This window comes from Thermobia domestica, chromosome 3 (assembly GCF_964235325.1).
Source record: "Thermobia domestica chromosome 3, izTheDome1.hap1.1, whole genome shotgun sequence".
Taxonomy (NCBI): Eukaryota; Metazoa; Arthropoda; class Insecta; order Zygentoma; family Lepismatidae; genus Thermobia; species Thermobia domestica.
In genome coordinates, this window is record NC_137456.1 from 347023244 (window position 1) to 347049930 (window position 26687).

Here is a 26687-nt window from a genome sequence, read left to right on the forward strand (position 1 = left end):
AATATAAATAAAATATTGTACAATACATGTTTTCAGGTAATAAAGGGAATTGAAATTAAACCAAGAAACCTGATGAGAAAATTTAAATTACGTATTGACAAGAAAAAACGGGAAAAGGTGAGATAGTTGATAGTTCTTAATTTTAATACGTAAATAGCGCTCTTGTTCTAATAGAATACAGACACGTAGGAAAACGCACTACGGAAGTAAGAAAATAAAAATAAAGTCAGAAGTTATTATTATTATTATTATTATTATTATTATTATTATTATTATTATTATTATTATTATTATTAATCTAGTAAAAATATATATATATCTGAACTCCGACAATAACGAGACCAAAATGAACGTTGGTGGTAAAATTCAATCATCATCATCATCATAGGTATTCTGCCCTTATTGGCAGATCACTTGCCGCAGCTGAGAAGCTTCCATGATCCACGGTCCTCCGCTAACCTCTTCGTCTTCACGTATGATCTTTCTGTTTTCATATCATCCATTAATTGTAGTCTCCTTCGCCCCCTCCCTCTCTTTCCCACTACCATACCCTCTAGGACGTCCCTCATGATACAATCTCTTCTTAGGCAATGTCCCAACCAGTTTCTCTTCCTCTTCCTAATAATATCTAAAAGTGTTCTTTTATCCCCCACCATTTCTGCCACCCTCTCATTCATTTTCCGCTCGATCCAACTAATTTTTCCATTCTTCTTCACACCCACATTTCGAAGGCTTCCAGTCTTTTTCATCATTTTTATGTAATGTCCATATTTCCGCTCCATACGGTCCACACGAAGCATTTTGTAAGTCTTTTACTCAACTCTTTATTATTCAACTTCTCTTATTCCTAAAGGCTTCTTTCGCCATTCCTATCCTTGCTTTTATTTCACGTTCGCACTTCATGTCATTACTAAGAATACTACCCAGATATTGAAAACTATTCACTTGTTCTATTTTCTCCCCTCCCACTTTTATATTTGACACAGACCGCTTCGTTCCAATCACCATGGCTTTTGTTTTTCCAACATTTATTTTCATTCCATATTCTTTAAAGCCCTTCCTCAGGTTTTCTAACAACTTATTAACTCAGACAAAGGCAATCCATTTACCTAGTAGGATTTTCCGAGCAAATTTTCGTCTTAACTTTTATACATACATGCATATATATCTTCATTCGCCAATTAATTGCATGATCCACTATTTATTGACATAATTCACTCAACTTCATATGATATAAAAGTACGCGTATACATCTCTTTTTTCTTACTGTGCATAAGAAGCAGGCCCGTAGCTAGCACATTCGAGTTAGAGGGTGTGTGTGTGTGGCGAAATCGCTTTTTGGGAGCTGAGTTGAGTTCACCTTACATTAATGTATACATACCAACAAATAACTTGGTTTCATTGCACAAATAACTTAGTGCAAGAGGGCTCATGCCCTCGTGGCCACTCCCTAGTTATGGGCATGGTAAGAAGGTAGTTAAACAAGAACCCCAATGCCCTCTACTTTGAGAAGTGTAAATGAGCTTAAAATCAAGGTTACTAAGGAAAGGTTGAGCTATACGCACAGACGCTTCGCTCCTCGTTTTGCGTGACGTCACCAGCGAGGAGCAGCAAGTAGGTATAGAGGTGTACGAAGCAGCCAGAATGTCTTTTTTCTTTCTTTATGCATAACATTTTCGCTGTTACAACATTCTCCTACACACAAACTACAATTAAATAAATAAATAAATAATAAATAAGCCAGCAATAAATAGAACATCTTCTTAACGCAATTTATATTATGGAAAATTAACGATGTACTTGTGTTGCATGATCATTTATTTATTTTTTGATGAGATAGATAATTGTTGAATTATAATTACATTTTAAATGTATTTATATCTGAAATGTTGCTGTGAATGTATTTAAGCAAAGTTGCAGATAAATATGTGTTTTACCAGAGTAATCTCTGAAATTTTCGGTGCCTGGAGTTAAAGTAATTGCAGAACCAATGATAAGGTGAGTTCCACACCCGGCATAAATAGATTACTTTGTGATCACTGATAAGAATATCTCAATAAATACTTAAAACCATGGATAATAACAATAATAATAATAATAAGAAGAATAAGAATAAGAATAAGAATATTAATAATTGATCGTAAATGCATTCAGTTGCGGAAGCCCTTTGATACCTAGCAATTTATTTTGTTCAATATACGGCACTCAGGCTTAAAGTTTAAAATCGCCAATTCATATTTTCTCCACATGATTATTAAAACGGAACTCATCCGTTTTAAACGTCATGTCGACTATCCATCACAGATTATATTCAATGTAACCATTGTTGACGCTATGATTGCACTTCGTGACATTAATAGTACACAGTCCGGAAAAATGTATTTGGTTTATATCTAAATATTTGTATGCTAACTAGTGTTACGAATCTAGACGAGACGAGAAATTAGATTTTCTCGTCTTGTAGAATCGATTTTCGAAAAAAGCTCTTTTCTTCTCGCCTCGAAGTTTCTCTAGCCTCTTGTATAAATTTGTGTATAAAATTTGTCCTGAGTTCCTAAAGTCACGAGAGATCCACGAAGGATGAGATATAACAACATTTAAACCATATGTATTATTGGAGTATATTGTGTAATGACTTATGTATCTTTGAATGCTCTTAATTGCGTTCTTACAATCACTTTATCAATTTATAGTTTTTTTAATTTTCTTTTTTTTTTTTTTTTTTCACGATGAACCATGCAGCACTAAACCGGTATTTAAGGTTTAATGCTTGGGTGAACTCGTGTTGCCAATGAGACTCGGTGAAGTTTCTCATCTTGCCTCGTAAACGAGACGAGAACTCCCATATTTTTTATTTTAAATGAATTTTAAAGATTCTTCTCGTCTCGAATTGCAGACGAGGCGAATCATTTCTCGCCTCGGTCTCGTCTCGTGGACAACACTAATCTCAACAATGAATTAGAAATAGTTAACCTGCTAGTTTTCCTCAACGGTCAAACTCTTCCATTCTGTGGTGCAAGGCGTGGGGCAATCACCCCACCTGTTCTACCCACACGACGTCCCGGAGTTTTATTCTGATTTCTAACTCAAATAAACATTTAGAGGACCAATAAGCAGAAAAAATATCGAAAAATAATTTTAAATTATGAACTTCATTCATACATAGAAATTTATGAAAAAGAATAAGGAAAATAAACTTACTTTATTTTACTTTGAAATCGGGAAATCGGCTCCCCCTAGAAAATTTTCTTCACGTGTCTATGATCCTGACTGAGGACCTTTGTCTTTTCTTCACTATTTTGGCATGGAGGGACTAAAACTATCAGTTGGGTATGAATAGAGCAAACCAAAGAAGTATACATGCATACAGAAATCGATTGATTGTACAATTGATAATAATTTAATTTAAAACAACTTTTAACTCTAAAAGAAACCGATGAAATATAAGTGTCACTGTTAATATTAAACAAACTGAAAATAGTTTGAAAAATGTATCGGTAAATATCGGTGTTTATTTGCCAATGCCGATACCGATACTCCCAAAAGTGGCTGATATTACCGATACCGATATATCGGTACATCCCTAATTCTATAATGTGGAACACTTGGGGATGAAAGACAAATACACGTAAAAATACATATGTACACACGTACTCAAGTTCACACTATCTTGCAATATTGCATGCCTGTACAGCCAAGCCCACGTAAAGAAATCTTCCGAGATATAGACCTTTTCTCTATTAAATAATATTCGTCCACGTACACCACTAGAAAAGCAAGCAACACAATTCAACATAGCAAAAACCCAAAATAAATAAAGAATTGTTTGTGGTCTTACTAGCAAATCTTCGCGCGCCAAGCAGACGACAAGCTCTAAGTTCCTCGCTGGTGACGTCACTGTGAAGAGAGCGTGAAAGTAGAGGTTCGAGACATAGGTTAAGAGCACCCCCTGCTTAAAATATCCGACAAAGATAGAAGCGAGTCTTTCACAAAAGATCAGTGGTTTTCCCGTCGCTCCGAAGTGCCCTCGAGTGGAACGGTATGGGTGTTGACATTGTGACTTGGAGAGGCCAGTTAGGAGCTTTTGTGGCCAAAGTGAAGATCAGGTATAGCAAACTGTACGGAAATTCTAATTATTGTGTCTCGGTCCTGAGAATGTTTTCTCTAGGACTAATTGTTGGAACGCTGTTAGTTAAAGTTGATATTTATATAAATAAATAAAAACAATCAGACCACTTGATATGCTGTATTTATCCATTTCCCGTTAAATTTTTCTAGATATGGTGAAAATAACATATAGATTAACAAATAGGTAAAGTAGTACATATTTTAAATTTTAAAATTAATCACTTAATACTATTTCGTATCCTTACGCATTTACATCCAACTTTTGAGAAGTAAACAGTTTGCCTTTATAGAGCGAATGTACAGTATGTATTATTCGAGATATATTTCTGGACATGAAAAGCTTTTACAAGTAATAAGCATTATAATACAGTAGCGAGACTGTGTTACTTCAGCTTTAATCGTGAGTGGAAATAATCCGCTCTGGCTCTCAACCTTTGAGTTTTAGATAATACAGTAACAACCTAAGGAACAATCATTTTACACACATGTAATTGTGATTCCTAAAACTACCTTGTACTTTTTAGCTTCCGGCTGTCCCCTAAAGCCTTGTTCACGAAGGATAAAAACAAGAGAAAATATCACACACTATTGAAACCCCTAAGACTTTGGAAAAGAATATTACTCAATTTGAGTTGTTACACCGATCCAATGAAAAATCAGGAGATTACTAGATAAAATGCAGTTGCCTCAAGGTGTATATAGGTATGACTGAAAGAAACTTAAAAAGCACGAATCAAAGGACACCTATAGATGCTAAAGCAGAGCATCCAATTTGAGGACTTTCGAAAATCTTTTTTAAAAATATACTGATTTAAGAATTTTACTTGTTCCGAAAATGAAATAGAAAGATTGCTTTGAAAACTTCTATATTTTCCTTTTTTAAAAAAGCGAAGCTTAACACTAGATTTATCTATAAGCTTCACTTAGACAAGGGTTGGTTAAGCAAAGAGTCTGAAACAGTAATTAAAAAGTACATACAACATTGGTACAACATTAACATGAGCTGGCAACCTTTTCTTCCTCAACAAAAGAACACACAAATTGAGCCCGCCATTTCACAGTGTGCTGCTCCACCATTCTACGTGTGACTGGCATCGAAAACGAGGTGTTCTTTGCACTGTCCTATCCTGGTGAGTCCGTTACTTTTATTTTTCTGATGATTTTATTATTTTTCCTCTGTTTTTATCATCTGTGAACAAGGATCTAAGGGAGAATCCGAAAACTAGAAAGTACAAGGTATTTTCAGGAATCATAGTTACACCTTTCAGTTTTAAGAGATCCGTTTTAAAGATGTCCCTGTGACTCCTATTTATTTAGTGTCTAGGATTAGCTTGTATTTTCTGATAGTGTTTGGAAATAACTGGACTAGATTGTAGTTTAACCGTATTGGATTTGTAACGATTACCTCTAATTTGTTTTATTTATTTATTATATTAGGATGCAATACGTTAAGTAACATCGCGTTTATACTTTTTTAGTGAACTGTTTTGTCCTCGCTTAACTTCCAAATACCATTGTTAGGATTTTTTACTTTTGAAATACAAGAAGAAAGAAGAAAAAATATGTTTTGTGATAGTGTGTGACCAATATTTTATGTGAGTACAGTATCTTGTAGTCAGTTGACATGAGTTTTAAACACCTGTATGTAATATAAGACATATAGAACAGAAAATCAACCAAAATCTGATAATATATAAACAAGATGTTTTGCTTTTTATTAAAAAAAAAAAAAATCAGATCAGATTAAAAAAATATTGAATATCATCTTTCAGACTGAGCTCGGATTTTTCAGAAGTCTAGCTTCATCAAGAACGAATTAAAATAAAACTTCAGAAATATGACAAAGCTCTTCCAGGAATTTTAACAATCGTTTACTTTCTTTAAATTCCAACTCTAAAAATTCCTGGGCACGTTGGCTCAGTGGTAAAGACCTTACCTCTGGTGCATGGGGTTCCTGGTTCAATCCCCGGTCAAATAAGTTTATGGTGAACCACATCGTGTCCGTGGGTTTTCTCGTGGTACCCAGTTTCCTCCTACATTGTCATTCCATCATCATTCACTTGCCTTAATTATCCGCCTCCTTTAGCCGAAAGGGCATAATCGTGGGGCGTTAAACTGAAAGATTACATTTTCCCCCTGAAAATTTCTTGCACTTCCAAGCTCTGTGCTCTCCCTTGGAGCCTTGTTCGCGGATGGTAAGATCAGAGGTAAATAGTCAGGAAAATATAAGAGTTCCCTCGGGGCTATTTGGTTGGCAGGTGCAGGAGGTCCTGGTTCGATTCCCTGTGATAGCTCATGTGGTTCGGATTCCACGCTAAGCTGTAGGTTCATGTCTATTGAAAGCGACACTAATAAGGGAACGGGCTTAACTGGGGATTTAACTGGTGACTGGCAGTAGTTGATAAGGTTTTTCTCTACTGCTTTACCCCGGTGAGTCCATTTCGTTCTATTTCCTTGATGTATTATATTACTTTTACACCCCTTTTTTATCGTCTGTGATCTAAGCTCGAGGGAAAAGCTTTAAGCTTGAAAGTATAAAGAATTTGAGGAATCAGAATTAAAAGTAAGTAAAATAAAATAAAACTGTTCGACTTAACAGGACTTGGAATCTATTTATAACTGACCCTGATTTATTTCACAATTTTCAGTATTAAAAGAGAAAGATGTTGCATGATGTGTAGTGAATATACCTACTTTTTTGCCATTATTTGTGACTTTGTAGATATGGTTTCGCTACTTCCTAATTCAGATAGCTCTAATTGCCTGACGATACTGAGTGGGAAGAATTACAACATTACTTCGTCCTTCTGTACAATAAGTCAAGCTGAATTCCATTTTGATTTCTTGCCTTTGCGTGCGACATAACATTGCTATTATTACTGTCCATTCACCCAATAGATACGATGCCGTCACACAGAGCCGCAGAAATTTTTTTTCCTCCAGTTTTCGAAGAAAGCTTCCACTTTCTACCGACCAACCACTGGAAACATGTACATTTCTAAATTCATTGCTGATCCCGTTTCCCGAACACCCTCCCGAATCACAGTATCACATTTCCCGAACACAAGATTATATTCAAATTGCGTTCTAATCCCATCATCATCCGATCTGCCAATAAAGATTCAACCGCAGTGGTCTCCAGTTCCTCTGATTACTTGTTTCGAACCTTATAACAGCTTTTCAACTGTATCTGTTATACATGTACACATCTCAAGAATGATCTCAGTCATGATCTCACGTAAAGTCGAGTTTTACTAGGATAACCAAGGTTCACTTGGGGGGGGAGGGGGTGCTTTCCTAAACCACCATCTTATTTCTTACTCCGAAAACATCAAAATTCTAAATTCCTGAAATCCACAAATATCATAATCCACGAAGATAAGTTCATTTTGGTACTTTATAACGCCACTGGAAAGTGTCTTCGCTTTCCTTCACTATCATCTCATATTTTATGTCCAGGCACTCTTACCATATTTCATTTCATTATACATCATTATTCTAAGTGCCCTCAACGGCCTTGAAAATACCTAAATACAGGGTGTTTCAAAACAACACCGACAACGTTTGGGAGGTGATTCCTGACACCAAGATAAGACAAAAAGTATAGACCAACCTGGGTGCACAAATGCTTCCTTTCGGAGTTATAGGCTGCCGAAAACGTGATAAAATGAACTTTAAAGGTCCATAGCTCCAAAACTATTTTGCCTACCGTAGTCGGGTCAAGACTTTACTAAGAAACTAATATATGCTCTATCCAAAAATACATGCTTCAGAATCCTACAGTACTTTTGCAGCAACTTTTATAGAGGTAGTTAGTGAATACTTCAGATTATATACCCGTAACCAAACTGCCTGTACAAAAATTGTTGCGTGAGTACCTTAGAATTCTGAAACATGTATTTTTGGATAGAACACACATTAGTTCCTAAGTAGAGTCTTGACCCGTCTGCGGTAGGTCCCATAGTTTTGGAGCTATGAACCTTTAAAGTTAATTTTTCATGTTTTCGGCAGCCTATAATTCCGAAAGGATGCATTTGTGCACCCAGGTTGGTCTATACTTTTCGTCTTATTTTGATGTCAGGAACCACCTCTCAAACATTGTCGGTGTTGTTTTGAAACACCCTGTATATGGATCGAAACTCATGAGTCCAGCACTTATTTCTAATCATGTTTTGATCATGAACAGGTTTACGTTCGAAAATGTACGAACGTAAATATACGTTTACGTTCGAAAATGTACGTTTACGTTCGAAAATGTAAATGTACTTAAATTTAGATAACCTAATAACCTAAGATAGCTTATTAGGTTATCTTAAATGTAAGTCCACAACTACGGGTACTCACATGTTTCTCACACACCAGTCCATTCATGGGGTACCTGGAGCAACTTCTTCACTCATCGCCGCATAAATTTTTCCTTTGGCTCGATCCATAGATTACGTTTCCCTAATAAGCCAGCATTAGAGTAATCATTTCTACAGTCCTTAAAGAGCAAATTCATTTTTTTTCCCCAAACCATACCATTCCTTCCTTAATGTGGAAATTAAACTTAAGGTTAGTGTAAAGGGACAAGTTTTGCAAATAGATGTCATTACAATCTTCGTATCTCTCCCATGTATTTTTTACCTTCCAAGAAAATTTACAATTTCTCTTACAAAATTCAACCTAGAGACTTCAAATTTTTGGAGAAGGAATTTCATAACCTATTAAAGGGACAACCCATGCCGATTTTTTATTTAGAATTTTCTTCATTGTTGAACCAGTTCCATTGTTAAAGGTTTGGATATCCATTTCAACAATCAAACCATTTCAACAATGAAGAAAATTTTAAATAAAAAAAATCGGCACGGATTATTGCCTTAGATAGATTATGAAGTTCCTTTTCTAAAAATCTGAAGTCTGTAGGTTGAAATTTGTAAGAGAAATCGTGAATTTTCGTGAAAGGTAAAAAATACATGGGAGAGATACGAAGACTGTAGTGCCATCTATCGGCAAAACTTATCCCTTTAAACCAACCTCAAGAACGGAGGCTTGAAATTGACGTTTACGTCAATCCTAATTAACATCGTGCAATTCCTCCACTTATTAAAGAAGTTGTACCATATAAAGATGCCTCCTACACTAGCTTAGCTATTCGGGGAATCCGTATTTGTTGCTCCACATAATCCCTTAATATACCTCGAGATCATCTCGTTAACACTTTCCAACCCTATAAACAGTTCAGTCGTGAAGTGCATAGAATCGTTTATTCCTAATTTCGTTCCTCAATGGCATTGAGTGGGAATGGAGAACAGCACCCGGTAGAACCTTACAACGGTATATTGTTAATGATATTGTCAATCTGTACCGATTTTGTCAATACATGATCAGAGGCGCAATAACCAAACATATATATAGTTAAAAGAGAAAACAAGTAATTAATCGGTTGTCATGAAAAAATATGGTAAACTTTATTATTGACATGATATACACGGAATGGATGGCTGTAGATGTAATATGTTTGTATAGACAGAAGAATAAATCAACTATAACAGGATACGACTCAGGTGATTTCGAAGGATAAAAAAATGGTTAGTAGTTATTAGTTGATATGTTTATTGTAATAACTTGGTGATCTAAAGATAGATTAACGAATTAGGGTTAAAATGATTTGTGTTGAGTCAATAATTGTTCGAACTTTTCATCACTCGATTTTTGTATTTGTTCTAGCTTAACAGTTAGTAGTTGATTCGATTTTTGCATCTGTTCCATCTTTTCATCATTCGTTTTTTGTATTTGTTCCAGTTTAACAGTTAGCAATTGACTGATCGTGCTAACAAGATCAACCTGACCACATTCGGGTGTACTTTCCACTAAAGTACTTGGTACGTCCATTACGTCAGGATTCTGCATATCACTAGTTCTTTGTATTTTCCTTCCACTTCTTAAAACAGTGAAACTCATAAAAAGGGATATATGTTTGCAAATATACCTCGTCCTTACTTGTATTCAGAACTTTTTAGTCGAATCCCGGGTTTTATGGCACCAGATAAAGCGAAAAAAAAAAAAAAAAAAAAAACACTTTAGCCCTAATTCGTTAATCTATCTTTAGATCACCAAGTTATTACAATAAACATATCAACTAATAACTACTAACCATTTTTTTATCCTTCGAAATCATCTGAGTCGTATCCTGTTATAGTTGATTTATTCTTCTGTCTATACAAACATATTACATCTACAGCCATCCATTCCGTGTATATTATGTCAATAATAAAGTTTACCATATTTTTCCATGACAACCGATTAATTACTTGTTTTCTCTTTTAACTATATATATGTTTGGTTATTGCGCTTCTGATCATATATTGACAAAATAGGTACAGATTGACAATATCATTAACAATATACCGTTGTAACCTCATGAATCTTATCCTATCTAATCTTCACACACTCATTACATCATTATGATGCATTTAAACAACCACACTGCCACCGAAGTACCAGAAACCCATATGTACGACTTGTGTTATATTCGATTTTAGTGTGTCTTTCCAACACCCTATCATAAATATTACTGCTAGACTAAAAGTTTATCAAGCTCCTCCGTGGCTAAGCGGTTAGCGTACGCGCCTTTGGCGTGGGAGTCCCGGGTTCGATTCCCGGCGGGAGCTCATGTGGTTCGGATTCCACGTTAATCAGTAGGTCCACGTCTCATATAGCCTCGCTGCTGAACGGGACGTTAAACTCAAAATGAACTCAACTCAACTAAAAGTTTATCTTAACCGTGAGTTTTGCAGACCGTTGTCGCCATCCCAACACACTTACCACTTTCGCGTTTGCACCACAACCCAACCAAGCGCCAACAAAATTTACCCTCTTTGCAAACCAAAAAGGTCGCCCATTTTACACTATCACCGTCTTCTCAGTTCAGTGCACTTTCGTTCTACTGCTCCTCACATATTGCCAGACCACTCAGCACCATTAATCACGGCTCTGTGGTTGACCGTTGTCAACTCTGACATCTGGCGCGTTTCCAAGTCCACCGTTTTATTAATCGATATCACATTACAGTTTGCGATTAAAAAAAAAAAAAAAAAAAATCATAGAAATGCGATAGAAACAAAATATTGCATCGTAAAATACGGTATTCTTATGAGCATAATTTATTGCCGAAGTGAGGTACTTTAGCACCAATAAACAGTGTATCATTGCCTTCCCTTCAATACGGTTCTCTTTTGATGTTACATATGCGAGTAAAACGTTCAGTAATAAATATCTCCTTTCTCGAAAACTCAACCTTTTCCCCTTAGGTATATTTTAGGTTCTCAGTAATACATATCAGTCCAGTATAGACTATACGCGATATTATTGGAGACTACTCATAGAATTACCTCAAAGATACTTTGTGTACTTTGACACTGTATTGCATTTTGGAAGTACCTTATTGAGATCGAGGTGAAAAATCCCATCTTACGTTTCGGAAACAAGATCACTAGCAAAAGCACGCAACTTTATCAGTTTTTGTTTCTTTTCATAGTTGTTTCAAGCTCTGGTAAAGTGCTCTGATTACTGACGCATCCAGTTGCTCATAGCATTTTTCAGAAATATTCTTTTTGCTAAGCCTTTTTATTTTGCGCTAAAAATGGAAAAAGAAAAGTGGTAGTTGGTGCAGAACTTTCAGAAAAATGGGGAAAATGAAACTGAATCCTAGTACCATTTGGCTATAGTATCAGAAAATGCATTGGATGTATTGTCTGTCAGAAAAATGTGTATATTTTATTACAAGGACACCCAGATATAGATATTTTTGGTTATAAACAGAATTTTCATTCTATATAAATTTGCTGTTTCCTGTATATCGTGCTATCTGTATTTTAACGTATATTTTGCTTTCATATTATTCTTTATTATATATGCATTTTAGAGTGTATTACGATACACTTGAGATCATATTATTATGTTATTATATGTGTATTTTAAAGTGTATTACTATATAACGAGGGAAAACTGTATTTAGGCATTTGCCTGTTGTTTTTCCGAAATAAATAAATAAATGAAATGAGCATTTGGATGTAATAAACTTAGTGTGTCTTTATCGTAAAAATAAGGGTTCACTACGTATGTAGACTATATAATTCCAATTCTTCATTTCGTGATGGCGTCACGGATTCAGCACTTAACAGAAAACAGGATATGAGCACATTGAAAAGTAGCTACCAGCTTCGACAATCTATAGGACAAAGTTAACACTAAATAAATAAACTGGCATTTTTGTTTTTGGGTTGCTTTTCATTACCATTATTGTTCGTGAGTTACAAATGATTTTACTTTTTATTTTTTATCCATATAAAACAGTAAAATAATTTTCTTACACTAAAGAAAATGCGATATAAAGCTTGTCGATTGCTACGCAAATTTATATTTCTTTAGCCATTTTTGACGCAAAACCCAAAATTTAAGGAAAACTTGAATATATATATCAGTAGTTTGTATTACATTATTAGATATATTTTTTCAAGAGCCTTCGCCATGTTCAGTGGCGTATTTTAGAGGGGCTTCCGGGCTTAAGCCCCCTCGAAATTTTATTCACTATATTATAGTAAATGAAATATTTTGCACAATTTTCACATTTCCAGGAATAAAGTTGGCAAATTCCCCCATCCCCCCCTCGAAACAAAATCGTAAATACGCCACAGGCCATGTTCCATGGTCTATTGAGACAATTGAAGTAATTCTAATGTGTTTTCTATGAGCTCCCTAGTTATTGTATTTGTCCTGCTGTTTTTGTATGTATCAAACTTCTTGGCAAGGTAATGCACTTTGGTGAATACTCACCCTGTCAAGATCAGCCTTACATATCAGTTAATAATCTATACAGGCTAGTTTTATCCTTTCTTACTCTTCATATAGGGACTATTTATTCTTTTTTACTCTTGTACTCTCGCCAACTACACCGTCTCATTAGTTCTATATTCCTCCACATCAGGGGTACCAATCTTTGTAAGATTGAAAGCTACATTTCATTTCAGAAATCGCTGGTGGTCTGCTTATGTTCGCGGGCCTGCTGGAGGCAATCGTAAAATAATAATAATGATCTATAGACAGTATAATACAGACCACGTCACGCTACCTCTCGTGACCTGCCTGTTGATGCGTTGACCACCCCTTGCTCTACATGAACTCTTTTAATTTTCACACACAACATATTTCGTGACTGCATTACAATATAGCATCTAATACCGCTTCAAGAGCCCTAATCACTGCGAAATTAAAATGCTGCTAATTTTACAGTAATTGTGTGATATCTTCAAATCGATAACAGATAATAAAAATGTAAAACAAGAGCGCCGTAGGCAATATTATTTTGCATGAGGTGCCGTTATCACGAGTCACCTAGTAGCTCTCCGTTTGCAGTCATTTAAAAACGCGAAAATAAACGCCGATTTTCTGAATGACTGGAAATCGAAAATAGATAATTGAGTCGTGATAACGGTATCTCATGTAAAATAATATTGTCTAGCGAGCTCTTGTTCCAATTTTCGATTATCTTTTATCTATTTCAAGGTATCACATAATTACTGTAAAATCAGCGGTATTTTAGTTTCACCGTGATGGGGCCTCTTAAATTCTTTTTCTTCCTGCTTCTTCTCTTTTCTGTCTGATGAAACATTTAGCGAAGGTACTGATAACTTAAATTCTTTCATTTGTGTGATAATGTGTTTAATAATTTTTCGATCACTTTGTGAATGATTATGCGTTCCTTCCAGTCGCTAAATTTTGAAGTTCTGACCTTTACCGAAGAAGTACAGTAGCCCTGGTCTATGGTGCTATATTCAACATTAGTTTGATTTTACAGTATCCCATCATAAATATTGTTACTAAACTTAATGTAAGGTTATAATATTACTTCCTCTTCTGTGCAATAAGCCAGGCCAGGAGATTCTTCTCTTTGGACACCTACCCAAACTTTGACCTGGCAACATAGGCACAACTTAAACTTTAGTGACAGCTTAAATATGTGACCACTATTCCTTTCTTCGTTCGGTCATACACCGTAATGATACAATAGTCTTGAAAGTTTAATGCCATATCGTACCCGACCGAGATCTCGATCACATTTTCAACATAGATGAGATGCGGGCTTGGGAAGGTTTTAATCATTTCACTTTGACGGTACAGCGTAGGAGAGGGGGGCATATATAAAAATAAATAAAACTTAATAACTCTTGAAGCACGAGACCGATCTCGATCAAATTTACCGCATAGATGAGGTTCGGGCCTGGGATTGTTTTTATCATTTCACTTTGACAGTGCAACGTAGGGGAGGGGAATGAGGGGGAAGTATATAAAAACGATCGAAAATAACCGAAACTAGTGTCGAATCCATATTTTCGGGGTCGCTGAGACGAACAGTGACACTTCCGATACCATTTAAATCAAAATTCAACCCTTTATGCCCAAAATGAAACGTATTCTCCCCGTGCGAAGAACGGGTATTCTACTAGTAAATAATGTAAATGTAAGTGTAGTTGGTTTTAGTAAACTTGTTCTATTCAATGTTAATATCACTTTTGATATACTTTGAGATATTTATTTACTTTGATTCCTCGTATATCTTTTAAATGTGGTTGAAATGAACCCTTGAAATTCTGATATCGTAAGTAAATAATTACTGTGTTTCTTTCTTTCTTCTGTTGCAGGATGATGAGGCTCTTGACCAAGATATGCAACTAAAAGTATACCATAAACTAGGCATGCATTTTGATACCCACGCCCCTACTCACAAGTCTGCTGGTATTGCACTAATCGCTGTAAGTAGATGACGATTACTAACAGATATGCGAACCAATTGCTTAGAGAAATCAGATCCTATTAACGGTTTCATGTTTTTTAATATGAGAAATTCTACGATGCCCTAAATCCAAAATATGAGACTTAAAAAGTGAAATATTTTCTCTTTTTGGGGCCCTTTTTACATTTATTTCCTGTTATACTTGTTATCCTTTTTAACTCTGGTTGTAGCTATTAAAAAAAAAATCAAGTAATTCTAATGTTTTTTTTTTTTCTACCAGCTCCCTAGTTTTTGTATCTCTTGTCCTGTTGTTTTTGTATGTATCAAAGTTGTTGGTAATGTAATGCACTTTGGTGACTACTCACCGTGTCAGGACCAGCCTTACATATCATTTACATAACACGTACAGGGTAATTTCATAGTTTCAATCAATCAAAATAAAAAAAAATAGAACTGAGGAGATTTGTAAGTGCATAAATTCATAATTTTGTGATGTGCAAGTCCAAAGGGAAGGTTCTTCTAATAAACAAAAGTCAGCGTTAAAATCATTTCAGTTTTACGCTGTTACGTCGAGCATGGTAAATTGTTAGGTCTATTTGGAACGAATTTTGCCGAGGTTTTACTGAAAGTAAAATAAAATGACAATGAAGCCAGAAATACATTTTTCTACAACTACCGCATAGTGTGTGAGTAAAAGAGTAATTTTCAGAAGAGCTAAATAATCTGATATTACTTTAAACGCTCGTAAGGTCAGTGGCCAGTGTCTGGTTAGCGACCTTCTGGTTCTAAATAGGGCAGTGTGAACTGAAAAGGCAGCCTACGAAATTTCCCGTAGTTTCGTGTTCGTTTTGATCAATTAAAAATTAACTTATGTAGATAACTTTTCATTATAACGGATTTTAGGCTAAAAAGATTGTCTTAAATGAGTAGGGAATAATTGAAGAACTGATAAAATCGAGGGGAAAATAAAGCTGCTGGGGTTTAAAATGCAGAAACATTAAGTCCAGAAGTAAGAATTGGACCGTTGAGCAATGATAGCTCCACCTCCAACTCGTATTATATTATATGGATGGAAGAGTATTTTCCATAAAAGTTTCAACAGTCCTGTTTAATTTATTTGGTGCTCCTAGTATCTGCTGCAGATGTAGAGGGGAAAATTCCGCATTTCAGGTATGCAGTGGAAGCCTCATGCTCAAGTGCTGTAATTTTGTGAATCAAAATGAAAGAAAAAAGGGGGGAAAATAGAGAAAGAATGGATTACTTCCTTTTATTTATTTTTCCCTAGGGACCACCCTAGTCTAGTGCTTATAGCATTGGACTCACGTCCATGTGTTGTGTTCCGGATTCGATTCCCGGCCGGTGCTTCGCCAATTTTCGACGTCCACCGAGCGTCGTGAAGCAAATTGGGGAGTAGCGTGAATAAAAGACGTGACGGCTACTAGGTCTAGAAAGCTTCCGATACGCCGGTTAATAACAGGACGACGCGCTGACCACATGCTCGTTGCTAAGACAACGTATTTCAGCCGGTCGCTGACAGATGGCGTTGGAGGAGGCTCAGATATATATATATATATAAAGATGTGGCTAAAGGTAAATGATTGAAACATAGCATTCAGCGGTACGGGTTTACGAAAAGTCCGCAAAATACAAATGAATAAAATCAATTAAAACCATAACTGAAATCTTACGTTACTTACGTTAGAGTATTCCACCTCGCTATGTATAAGCAGGGCCGGATTTTCCAATAGGCCCGGGCCTATGGGCGCAAGCTCCCAGGCGGCGCACGGCCGCGAGAGAAAAAAAATAAAAAAATATCTAGAAATAAAAATAAATAGCCATAACTTAACATATTTTTTGAATTGATTAAAAAAATCAGGCTAATAAAGCATTCTGATTTTGAAGTTCATTGGAACAAATAATTGTTGGTAAAGTTCACCAATCTTTTGTTAATACATTAACGGTATTTTGTTAAGCCCAGAACCAAGTAAATTCCTCAAAAATCTTGCAATAATAAAATTGCATCGTGGAGTGGTGTTTAAGCAATTAATATATAGGCCTGATATAATTTTTTAATAAAGGTTTTTAGGAAAGTAACTTTAACCAGACTAGGGGGCGGAAAAATTATTGGGCCTAGGGGCGCCAAAATGCTAAATCCGGCCCTGTGTATAAGGACAAAACTTTTGCATTGTTGAATCTTAAATAGCGAAGATCAATGTACTTTGAAGCACAGTGGCAAAGTTTTGATAGTGTAAAGTGCTTTTGCCTAATTTAGATACTTCCGATGCCTAAGAAAAGAAAGTAAAAACTGAGTGTCTGAAAGCGAACCTCGAAAGCTTTAAAATATCCTTTAAGTAATGGCTTTTTTAGTAATGGAGCTACTAATAAATTTTTAAAATTGTTATATTTGTTTAAAGCGTTTAAGAAAAAAAATTGTCGTATTATGTTGGTGGGTATACCTTTTGCTTTACTGTGTCAAAACCAAAGGTATACGTCGTAACAAATACTATTTGAGAGCTTATCTCAAGAATGACTAATAAAATCTAAAGAAAATTGTAGACAGATGACAATGTTAAGTTCATCATTTTTCAGTCTCGAAATTTCTATTAATAGTCCTATGACGGACAAATCAGAAGTAAAATGATCGCTATTCTCCATATAGTTTGACAACAAATGGTGGTGCTTTCGTAACATATAGTTGCACACACTAACGCCATCTGTTGCTATTTTCTCTGAAGTATCTGAAGAGTAGCGGCGTCTTCAGTGCCTTAAGACGTGTCTAGTTTGTCTGCTGTTGTAAGTAATGATGATTTCAGAACATTTTATCCCGGAATGGGGGTAATTTGAACATTGGGGGTGAAAGCAGTAGCACGAGAATACTTGGAATCCACAATTAAGGACGATAGAGATGTAACCTGGAATAGGAGGGGGAGGGGATTTTATTCCCTGAAATCAGTATTGGACTGTAACCAAATCTTCAGTTGCTGTCTTGATTTGTTGATGTCCCTTTTATTACACTAAGAAAATACTATTGTGTGAAAAACAATTAAGAGCAAGTGAAACAAACATCGTTCCTCCAGTACCCTGTTGCCTTTGACAGTCGAAGTAAAATCTGAAGTTTGTATCTATTTTCGTTAATAGAACGTAGAATCCATTGGATTATTCCGTTAACAAGAATTTTAGGAATGATCCAAACAAAAATGGATCAAAAGATTGCGATCTTGGCAAAGAATTTTAAGAATAATTCAAATTTTTAAAAAAATGCATCGATCTTGGCCAATAATTAGTTTTTGCATCAGAGGCCACAAAATTTTTGAACGGCCCCTAATTCGAGTTTTCGTATTTTTTTGCGGAATAAGCCCATCGTACTGAGTTAACTGATAGTTTGGGTTTGCTTCTTCAGATATTAATGCCTACAAGAAAAGTTTTGCGTGAAATATATTGGATCTTTTGATCCAAAAATTTTACACAGAAAAAGGTTAATTGTTGTATTGTTGAAAGACACTTCTTTTAAGAAGTTAATGTGTAACTTGTTAATACATAATAAGGCGAGTTCTGACAATAAAATACAGTATCATTTGTTGTAAGGAATGCGCACCTAATTGTAATAATTACTTTTAATGCCTGCTCTTATGAATTATGTAGTAAGTTGTTCTATTGTTAAATATTGCTTGATCTGTACGTACATAGAAATGGTTGTTAGTTCCTTCCTTCTTTTCCATTGCTGTTGAAAGACTTTTTGGAATTTTTTATTCCTCCAGGCCGAGTCTACTCCATGTTTGCATGCTGTGGAGGTCCTGTGATTCTGAAGAAAAATGGATGTGTATTTTCACCCTCAAGAAGTGATTTTGTTTTTAAAAACAAAGAAAGCAAAATTATGAACATTAGCTTGTAACTGTCTGAACAAAAGGAACAATGTTGTAGTGTTGTTGTGTTATTTTTTTTTTGCCTGTTTTCCACTTGGTCATGTGTAAAATGCTTGCTTTGGTAGTGCACTGCATATTTCTTCCTCCATAATCACCTGTACTAATTATCCCAAAGAAAGAAAGAAAAAAAAAAAACTGTGTTGGATGTGGAAACGTATTTGAGACCTCATCGCTTCATTCAAAAATTATCAGGGAGAAAATTATTTGCCATCATGGATCTGTCACTGGGAACAAAGTGTAAGTTGCTTTTTTGTCTCAAGCAGTGTATATTTATGCTTTTAACCTAGTCACAAGTTTAATCTAGTGCAGTGTTGCCCAAACTGTAGGTTTTAAACCGATTTCTAAAAGTTTTAGTGAATTGATGTTATAGCCTTAAAAGCCTGATTTACTAAAAATAACACAATATTTACAATTTTTCTTTTGCTTGTTTTTCATAAGTGAAAGGAGATAATGAAATGCCACTTACCACAATCATAGATAATGTCATAGATAATATCTATTATAACATTATTATGTAATTTTAATAACTATGTTAAAACTATTTTGTTTATTACAAACTAAATACAACTATTATTTAAAAAGTAGTTCACAGGATTCCAAAACAACATGATACGTAACCAAATGCAATTGAGTTCGTTTCTCTAGTCGCTGCCTTAACTTAGATTTTGGGGGAAATGTTATTCTGGCAACACTGAAAATTCTTCAGGTTCATATTTTCTGTTGTAGAATAACATTATCTATGATTGTGGTAAGTTTGCATTTCGTTATCTCCTTTCCCTTATGAAAAACAAACAAAAGAAAATGGTAAATTTAGTATTATTTTTAGTAAGTCAGGCTCTGGTGACAAAAATTCTTATTGGTGAGCGGAGTTACGTGGTTCCTTTTATTCAATCAGATAATTTTTCAAATAAGTTTATAATTTGCACGTATAAAATCAACTTTTTACTGAAAGGTGAAGGTCCAAGGCTAGTGTGTCGCTGTTCGAGAACATGTCATCGTTCCGAGAAAATAAAAAACAGTGCATACAATCTGCTACTTCACTAATGTATTTTTTTTAAATATACAGTACTTTAAAAATAAATAATGTGTTCCAGAAAAATTAAAACTATTAGTTATTATTGGATACGAACGACACACGCCTTAGCACCATAATTTTTTTGTGATTTTCTCGAAAAGTACTCATGAGAATTTACCTATAAGCAAGCCATTTTGTTTAGCGCGACGTCATCTATTGTCTTTTTTGTGGACAACGTTATAATGAAGTGAAAATTAAATGGTCGGGAGTTAATTATAATTTTAGTTCATATCTCATTAGTCATATTCTGTGTACTGTCGTCGTCCTGGTGTCATAATGAAAAGATTAGTTATATTCCATTTTAATAGATGGCGTGGTTATCGTATGGCATCATTTTTTGGGTTTACAAATTTAGTTTCTCTGAATTTTCTCGAAGACGGCGCATGAGAATTTATTTATACATGCCATTTTGTTCAGCTTAAGGTTGGTGTAAAGAGAAAAGTTTTGCCGATAGATATCACTACAGCCTTCATCTCTCCCTTATGTTTTTTTTTATCTTTCACGAAAATTCACGATTTCTCTTACACATTTCAACGTAGAGAGTTCAAATTTTTAGAGAAGGAACTTCATAACCTATCAAAGGCAACATTTTTTTTTTTTTTTTTTTTTTAAGAATTTTCTTCATTATTGAAATGGCTTGATTTTGAAGTGGATATCCAAACCTTTAACAATATAGCTGTTTCAACAATGAAGAAAATTCTAAATAAAAAATCGGCACGGATTGTTGCCGTCGATAAGTTATGAAGTTAGCAGATGGGAGGACAATATTAAGATGGATCTCGCAGAAATAGGAATACAAAGTAGAAACTGAATCCAGTTGGCTAAGGACAGACATCAATGGAGAGATTTTGTGAATGCGACCTCCAGGTTACATAGAACATAAGAGTTAGTTAAAGTTCGACCGCTGACAATCCGCGAGTGGCAGTTAATGAATGAATGAATGAATGAATGAATGAATTAATAAATAATAATAATAATAATAATAATAATAATAATGACAGTAGCAATAACATGTAAGTGATAACAAGAAAGGTTGACAATAACTGACTAAAGTTTATCTACCAAAATGACGTCGTAGTGCAGAGTTATATGCAGCTTCAGAATTAAATACATCTACGGGTGTATGTGACATTTCGTTGTATAGTTTAGGAAGCCTGTAGAACAGAGAACGTTGAACTATTGAAAGTCTAGGTCGTACTGTATGAAAAAGATGTGTGTTACGTGTTTGTCTGAATGGAATTCGGAAATACAATTCTGAGAGTAGCTTTTCCGTTCTGAACCGACCGTGTGTGAGTTTGTACAGATAGTGAGGTCATTGATTTCATGAGGAGTGTCAGGTAGTTGAATATTTAGTGTTTGTGACAGTTCATGTTTTGCCATCATCCGCGTGCAAGGTACTCTATAGCGTTACTATTGCAAGAAAGACGTTTAGAACTGAGTTAAGCCGGGATAGGTTTATAGGAGGACGAAGGTCGAAGTAAATGCAGTTAATTTCTGAAGAACTTATATGACAATATGGAAAGTATTCTATCCGTACAATATCGTTTGTGTACGAAGAAAAAGTCTGCTTCCGAGGAGCAAAGGTAGTGATAGGACTTGTAAAATTCTGTGCTCAAGGAGTGATGTCGTGGTGAGAGAAGATAAATCTTACCGTTTGTTGACTTTGGAAACTTACGTATATGGTAGACATATTTTTATAATTAAGAAAAGTTTTTAAAAAATAAAATCTTTGTATTTTACGTCCCATGGTTATGCCGGCCACGCTAAAGGAGACTGTGATAATGAGAAATGAATAAACTGGTGGAATGAAGAAAGTGGGATTAAACGGAAAAGCCCCGAAAAAACCCACGCACACGGTGTTTGTCCACCACAATAAGGAAATTGAAAGAACAGAGACAAATGGTGTATTTGTATAACACAGCTTTATTAAGAAGCGGCAGAATATGATGGGAAAAGGTGCACCAGATTCAAAGCCAGGCGTGGTTCGGGACCCGCGTTAAAAATAGATCCCATCCTTCATATCTCAGTGACGCGTTCATAAAAGAGAGAACATCTAGTTGTATTTTAGTATCAGATAACTCTGGCGTGCAAGCTAATGGGAAATTCGAAATTCGAACTGAATAGTGTGGAAATAGATGTAAACAGTGGTCGAAGTGAGACGGTATGCAGTGGTATGCCATACCGCTTTTTTTTTTTTTTTTTTTTTTTTTTTTTTTTTTTTTTTTTTTTAAGTGATGAAGGCATACCGTCTCTGGTTTTCCAATGATTAAAACATACCGTTACTGGAAAGTAAATACTAAATACCTTTAATAAATCCATTTTTATACTCAGTAATTGACGAATAGTTTTGCACGCAAAAAGATTTAATTTCTTTTGTAGAAGTAATTTCTAAAATGACAACACCAACGCTTTTCTAACCTTTTTCGTAACTTTTATTTTTAAAATGAGGTTGTTTTCAAAGAAGTTCACTTAGTTTATATTTTAATGTGCCGTGTTGAATTGTTTCTTTGTTATATATATATATATATATGTGTGTGTGTGTGTGTGTCTGTGTGTGCGTGTGTTTTTCTTCTTGCCTTAATACATATAAATGCCGTGTTTTTGAGCATGGCCGGATTTAGGGGTTGTCTGCTGTGGGGGGCGGACCATCCGGGTGTTTGGAATATCCCACAGCGAGTAGGAGACCAGGAAATTGTTAGTACCCTCATTCGGTTTTTGAGCATTTTCTTGTAAAGTTCTTTATGACACAACAAGGGGATTTAAAAAAAAAAAAATAGAAAATCGTTGGCGAGGGATAAAAGTCTCTCCATGTCCTTCCCCCACATAACTACATAGAAACTCTCAAATGGTTTTCAGTCATTATGTAAATAGAAATACAATCTTTTGGGCAACATACCCTCATTGCATTCAGCATTTAGATAGCAGGTATGTCGAGTCAGACTCGTAATAAAACTCTGCCTCTGCTGTTTTTTCACTTCGAGCATTGTATGTAAATAGATAGAATAAGAAATGTGGAGGAAAATAAGAATATGTAACGTGAATTTACATAGATTATGTAAGACCACTACCTCGTTTATGTAAGTTTCCGCGTAACGTGAACTTACATAGATTATGTAAAACCACTACCTCGTTTATGTAGGTTTCCGCGTAACGTGAACTTACATAGATTATATAAGACCACTACCTCGTTTATGTAAGTTTCCGCGTAACGTGAACTTACATAGATTATGTAAGACCACTACCTCCTTTAGGTAGGTTTCCGCGTAACGTGAACTTACATAGATTATGTAAGACCACTACCTCCTTTAGGTAGGTTTCCGCAGACAGTGAGTTCCACATGAAACTTAAAACATGTTTAGATGATGTGATCTAGTTTCGAAATATTGATAAATACGTATCTATTACTAGCAGCGTTCACCCCGCTTCGCTGCGGTCACCCCGGAACGCAATAAACTTTGTTACTTAGATAATTTTTACTTTTTCGCTTTCAAGTGATCTATCATAGTAGATTGCAGTAAATGTTAACATTATATCGCCTGTCATTTATGTTAACCCGCCGAGTGACACGGTCATGCGGGTTGCATATAAATACGTTTATTTTTACCTATGATGAACTAACAAAGGATTTGTGGACACCTGAATGGTCAATTATCTCAAGACACTGGTAATTAAAAATTAAAGTGATATGATAAAAACCATCTAGGGTCCAAATCCTAATAACCCCCCAAAAATGAAAGAAATTGGTTCAACCGTATTAGCGTGATGAGCGGACAAAGGATTTGTACGTTCTCTTTTATATATATAGATTAGAAGAGAAACACTTAAGATTGAAAAAGATGTTCCAATAAGCAATTTCGCTAAGACTGGGCAATCTCGGAAATATTTCTTTCCATAACTTAACTTGCTATGCTAACACGTTTAGGTAACACTGCACTAGATGATGTAGTATGTACTTCTAAGTAGAGGTCTTGTTAGTGTAAAGACCAGTCAAATTTGTATATCCACTTTGTATATTTAAATGTTTCTATTTTAATTCTGCGTGTTGGACAGTTCTAGTAAATTGCGTGAAATAACAGGTCTGTTTAACAAGGCTTTCACTGTAATTTATGGTGAAGTGCAATATTTGATCATTACTGTTAAGTGTGTATTATTGTAAATGGTAACATATCAGCGAAGTTATTTTAGTAAAAAGTCAACAAATGTATGTTTTTATAGAATCCTAACCATGCACTCTTTATTCACAGCTCCTCAGATGGAAAGGTTTTTGGTCTCGGGTTAAGATAAGCACCTATCCCCTCTTTCTCCAAGCCAAATAAAATTTCTCTTGTACAGAAATTGTAAGGCGTCTAAAATAGTGAACATGTCCATTTGAATAAATTCTAAATTTCATAAAACTAATTGTGATCCTTAATTGTAGCCCACTATAAAGATATTAAAATAGAAATAACAAATTAGGAAGCTTATGACTTTAATATCTTCTGTAGCATGAATGTTGAGATCTAAATAATTTTCATCTCATCTGTCGCTATTTTCAAGACATAGGCAAGAAAAAGATTTTGGTGCGGTTGGGATGTGTGGGAATTCATTACATAGAAAAACAATTTTAGGAATGATCAAAAAAAAAAAAAAATAGTCGAAACATTGAGATCTTGGCCAAGAATTTTAGGAATGATAAAAAAATGCATCAAAAGATTGCGATCTTGATCAATAATTAGTTTTGGACCAGGGGCCACAAAATTTTTGAACGCCCCTAAATCAAATTTTCGTATTTTCTACGGTATAAGCACATCATACTGAGTTAAGTGATAGTTTGGGTTTAGCTACACTATATGTAGATTTTCAGATATGAGGTGAACAAAAATTTTTTGATTGAAATATATTGGATCTTTTGATCCATAAATGAAAGAATATTGAAAATATCTACACTAATTAACACTAATTTCTTTAGACCTTATAGTGTACAAAATCGTAAACATACTTCTTTGATTGGTAACGATGGTTCACAGCTGTTAGCGAAAGTTGTTTTAACTTGATGTTTTAACAATCAATAACAGGATACAGAAGATCAAATATCTTTTGAGTTTGTTTATACAATTTATATTTCCGATTTCCAAACGGAAGTATAATTTGGTTATGCCATCTGAGCTAATACTATGAAATTCTCACTCGAAGTTAACTCCTTAATCATTCGCACAAAGACCTGTTCCTAGCACTTGATTCCATGCGCGTTTCAATTAAAAAGAATATTAACTGTGTCCTGTTAATGTGTGTTTATCTTTTCACTAGAGGCTTTTACGTGTAACATTGTGAAATTTGAAACCGAGTGTATCCATAATTAACTATTCAAATTACTATCCACGAAATATTACAACGCGGAAAATATAGATAGGAACATAGATAAAGGTCACTTCCTTTGTGTAATACTTTAATCTATTGGTGTAATACTGTGCTGTTAAGAATTTGGTAAACATAACTAATTGGCCGCTTGTCATTCAAATATAAAATTATTAATTGTAAGAGCGATAAAAAATAGAACTGTAATTGCTTTAAAACTAATCTATCTTTTCTTAGCACTGGTTACATTGGACAGGTAGGCACTGCTTCTATAGAATTAACATCTAGTTATTTTATTCATTTTGTGAAGTCCACAGAATCATTGTATGTCAAATCCAGCGAATTGACGCTATTTTAGTGATTCTTGAACTAAGTACTCCTCCATATATTTAAACGCTGCTAATAAACAACCATGAGTAAATAGCCTTTTCTTTAAGTTATATAAATTAAAAGTAAATTAACATTGAAGATTAGAGAAAATAATGGCTTAACGCTAAAGAGCAGGACAGTCAATAATCTTCAAATTTACATATACAAAGTTTAGTTTTCCATTTTCACTTTAATCCTAAAAAACATTGTGAAGATAGTGTTGAAAGATAACAAAGACAGTTTGGAAAATCAACAAAAATATCATATTTAAATGAATAAAATCATAAGATATCTTCTTCCCTTTCATTAACCTATACCATAAACGTATGTTGTGATAATGTTCCAATTATGGGCTTCGAAAATTTGTGCAGCATCATTTGATACCATCACTGCCGCATCCGGTATAAGGATATGTTGTTTGTAAACCATAAAATCAAATCAAATGAAATCTCTCGTTTAATGTCCCATAGTTACGCCGTAAGGAAAACGGGTGATTAATGAAAGTTTATTAATGATTATGATATAATTGGTGGAATGACAATGTAAGGAGAAATGGCGGCAACCCGACAAAACCCACGAATAGATATTGTCTACCACAAACTCACATGGTCTGGGATCGACCCTGGGACCCTTAGTACCAAAAGTAAACGATCTACCGTTGAGCCACTGTTCTCCGTATCACAATATACGTTCGCAAGTACATATTAGTAATAGAAAACAAGATACCTGTTTTTCACGCATTTAAAGTAACAAAGATATAGTCAGTGATTTTTCATCCCACATATGTTCTCCTTCAGTTCCTCGTTCATAATTTTATCGTTTTGACAATGCTTTTAGAATTATAGCGATCATTTGGCGTAGAATGTAAAAGCATCTCCACCCAATGCATTGTTTACTCTCTGCTTTCTTGACGGTGAGTACTAGGGTCGATATGGGTATGTAGAGAACCGGTAGGCTCTGTAGGTCACGAATACGTTGGTTTCAATGTCACAAAGTGAGGTATGTTCGAACAGGAGTCGAATAAAACGATCGACAGTCCCGACAGTGTTGTAGTCACTTCTCGGGTCACCGTGCGCCACTGTAT

The 26687-nt window shown here is 34.9% G+C and overlaps 1 protein-coding gene across 8 annotated transcripts in view; it reads left to right on the forward strand.

Annotated features, from left to right (window-relative positions):
* LOC145681280 (serine/threonine-protein kinase DCLK1-like) overlaps positions 1–26687 on the forward strand; it is a 360318-nt gene that overhangs the window by 330057 nt on the left and 3574 nt on the right. For 6 of the 8 annotated variants that reach the window (XM_081752902.1, XM_081752899.1, XM_081752903.1 and 3 more), the window contains one exon: positions 14811–14921. In XM_081752902.1, coding sequence (XP_081609028.1) covers positions 14811–14921 — 111 coding nt within the window. Of the gene's footprint in view, positions 1–36; positions 118–5606; positions 5724–14810; positions 14922–18660; positions 19063–26687 lie in introns of those variants that run through there. The other 2 variants (XR_014130757.1, XR_014130756.1) reach the window with 2 other exon arrangements.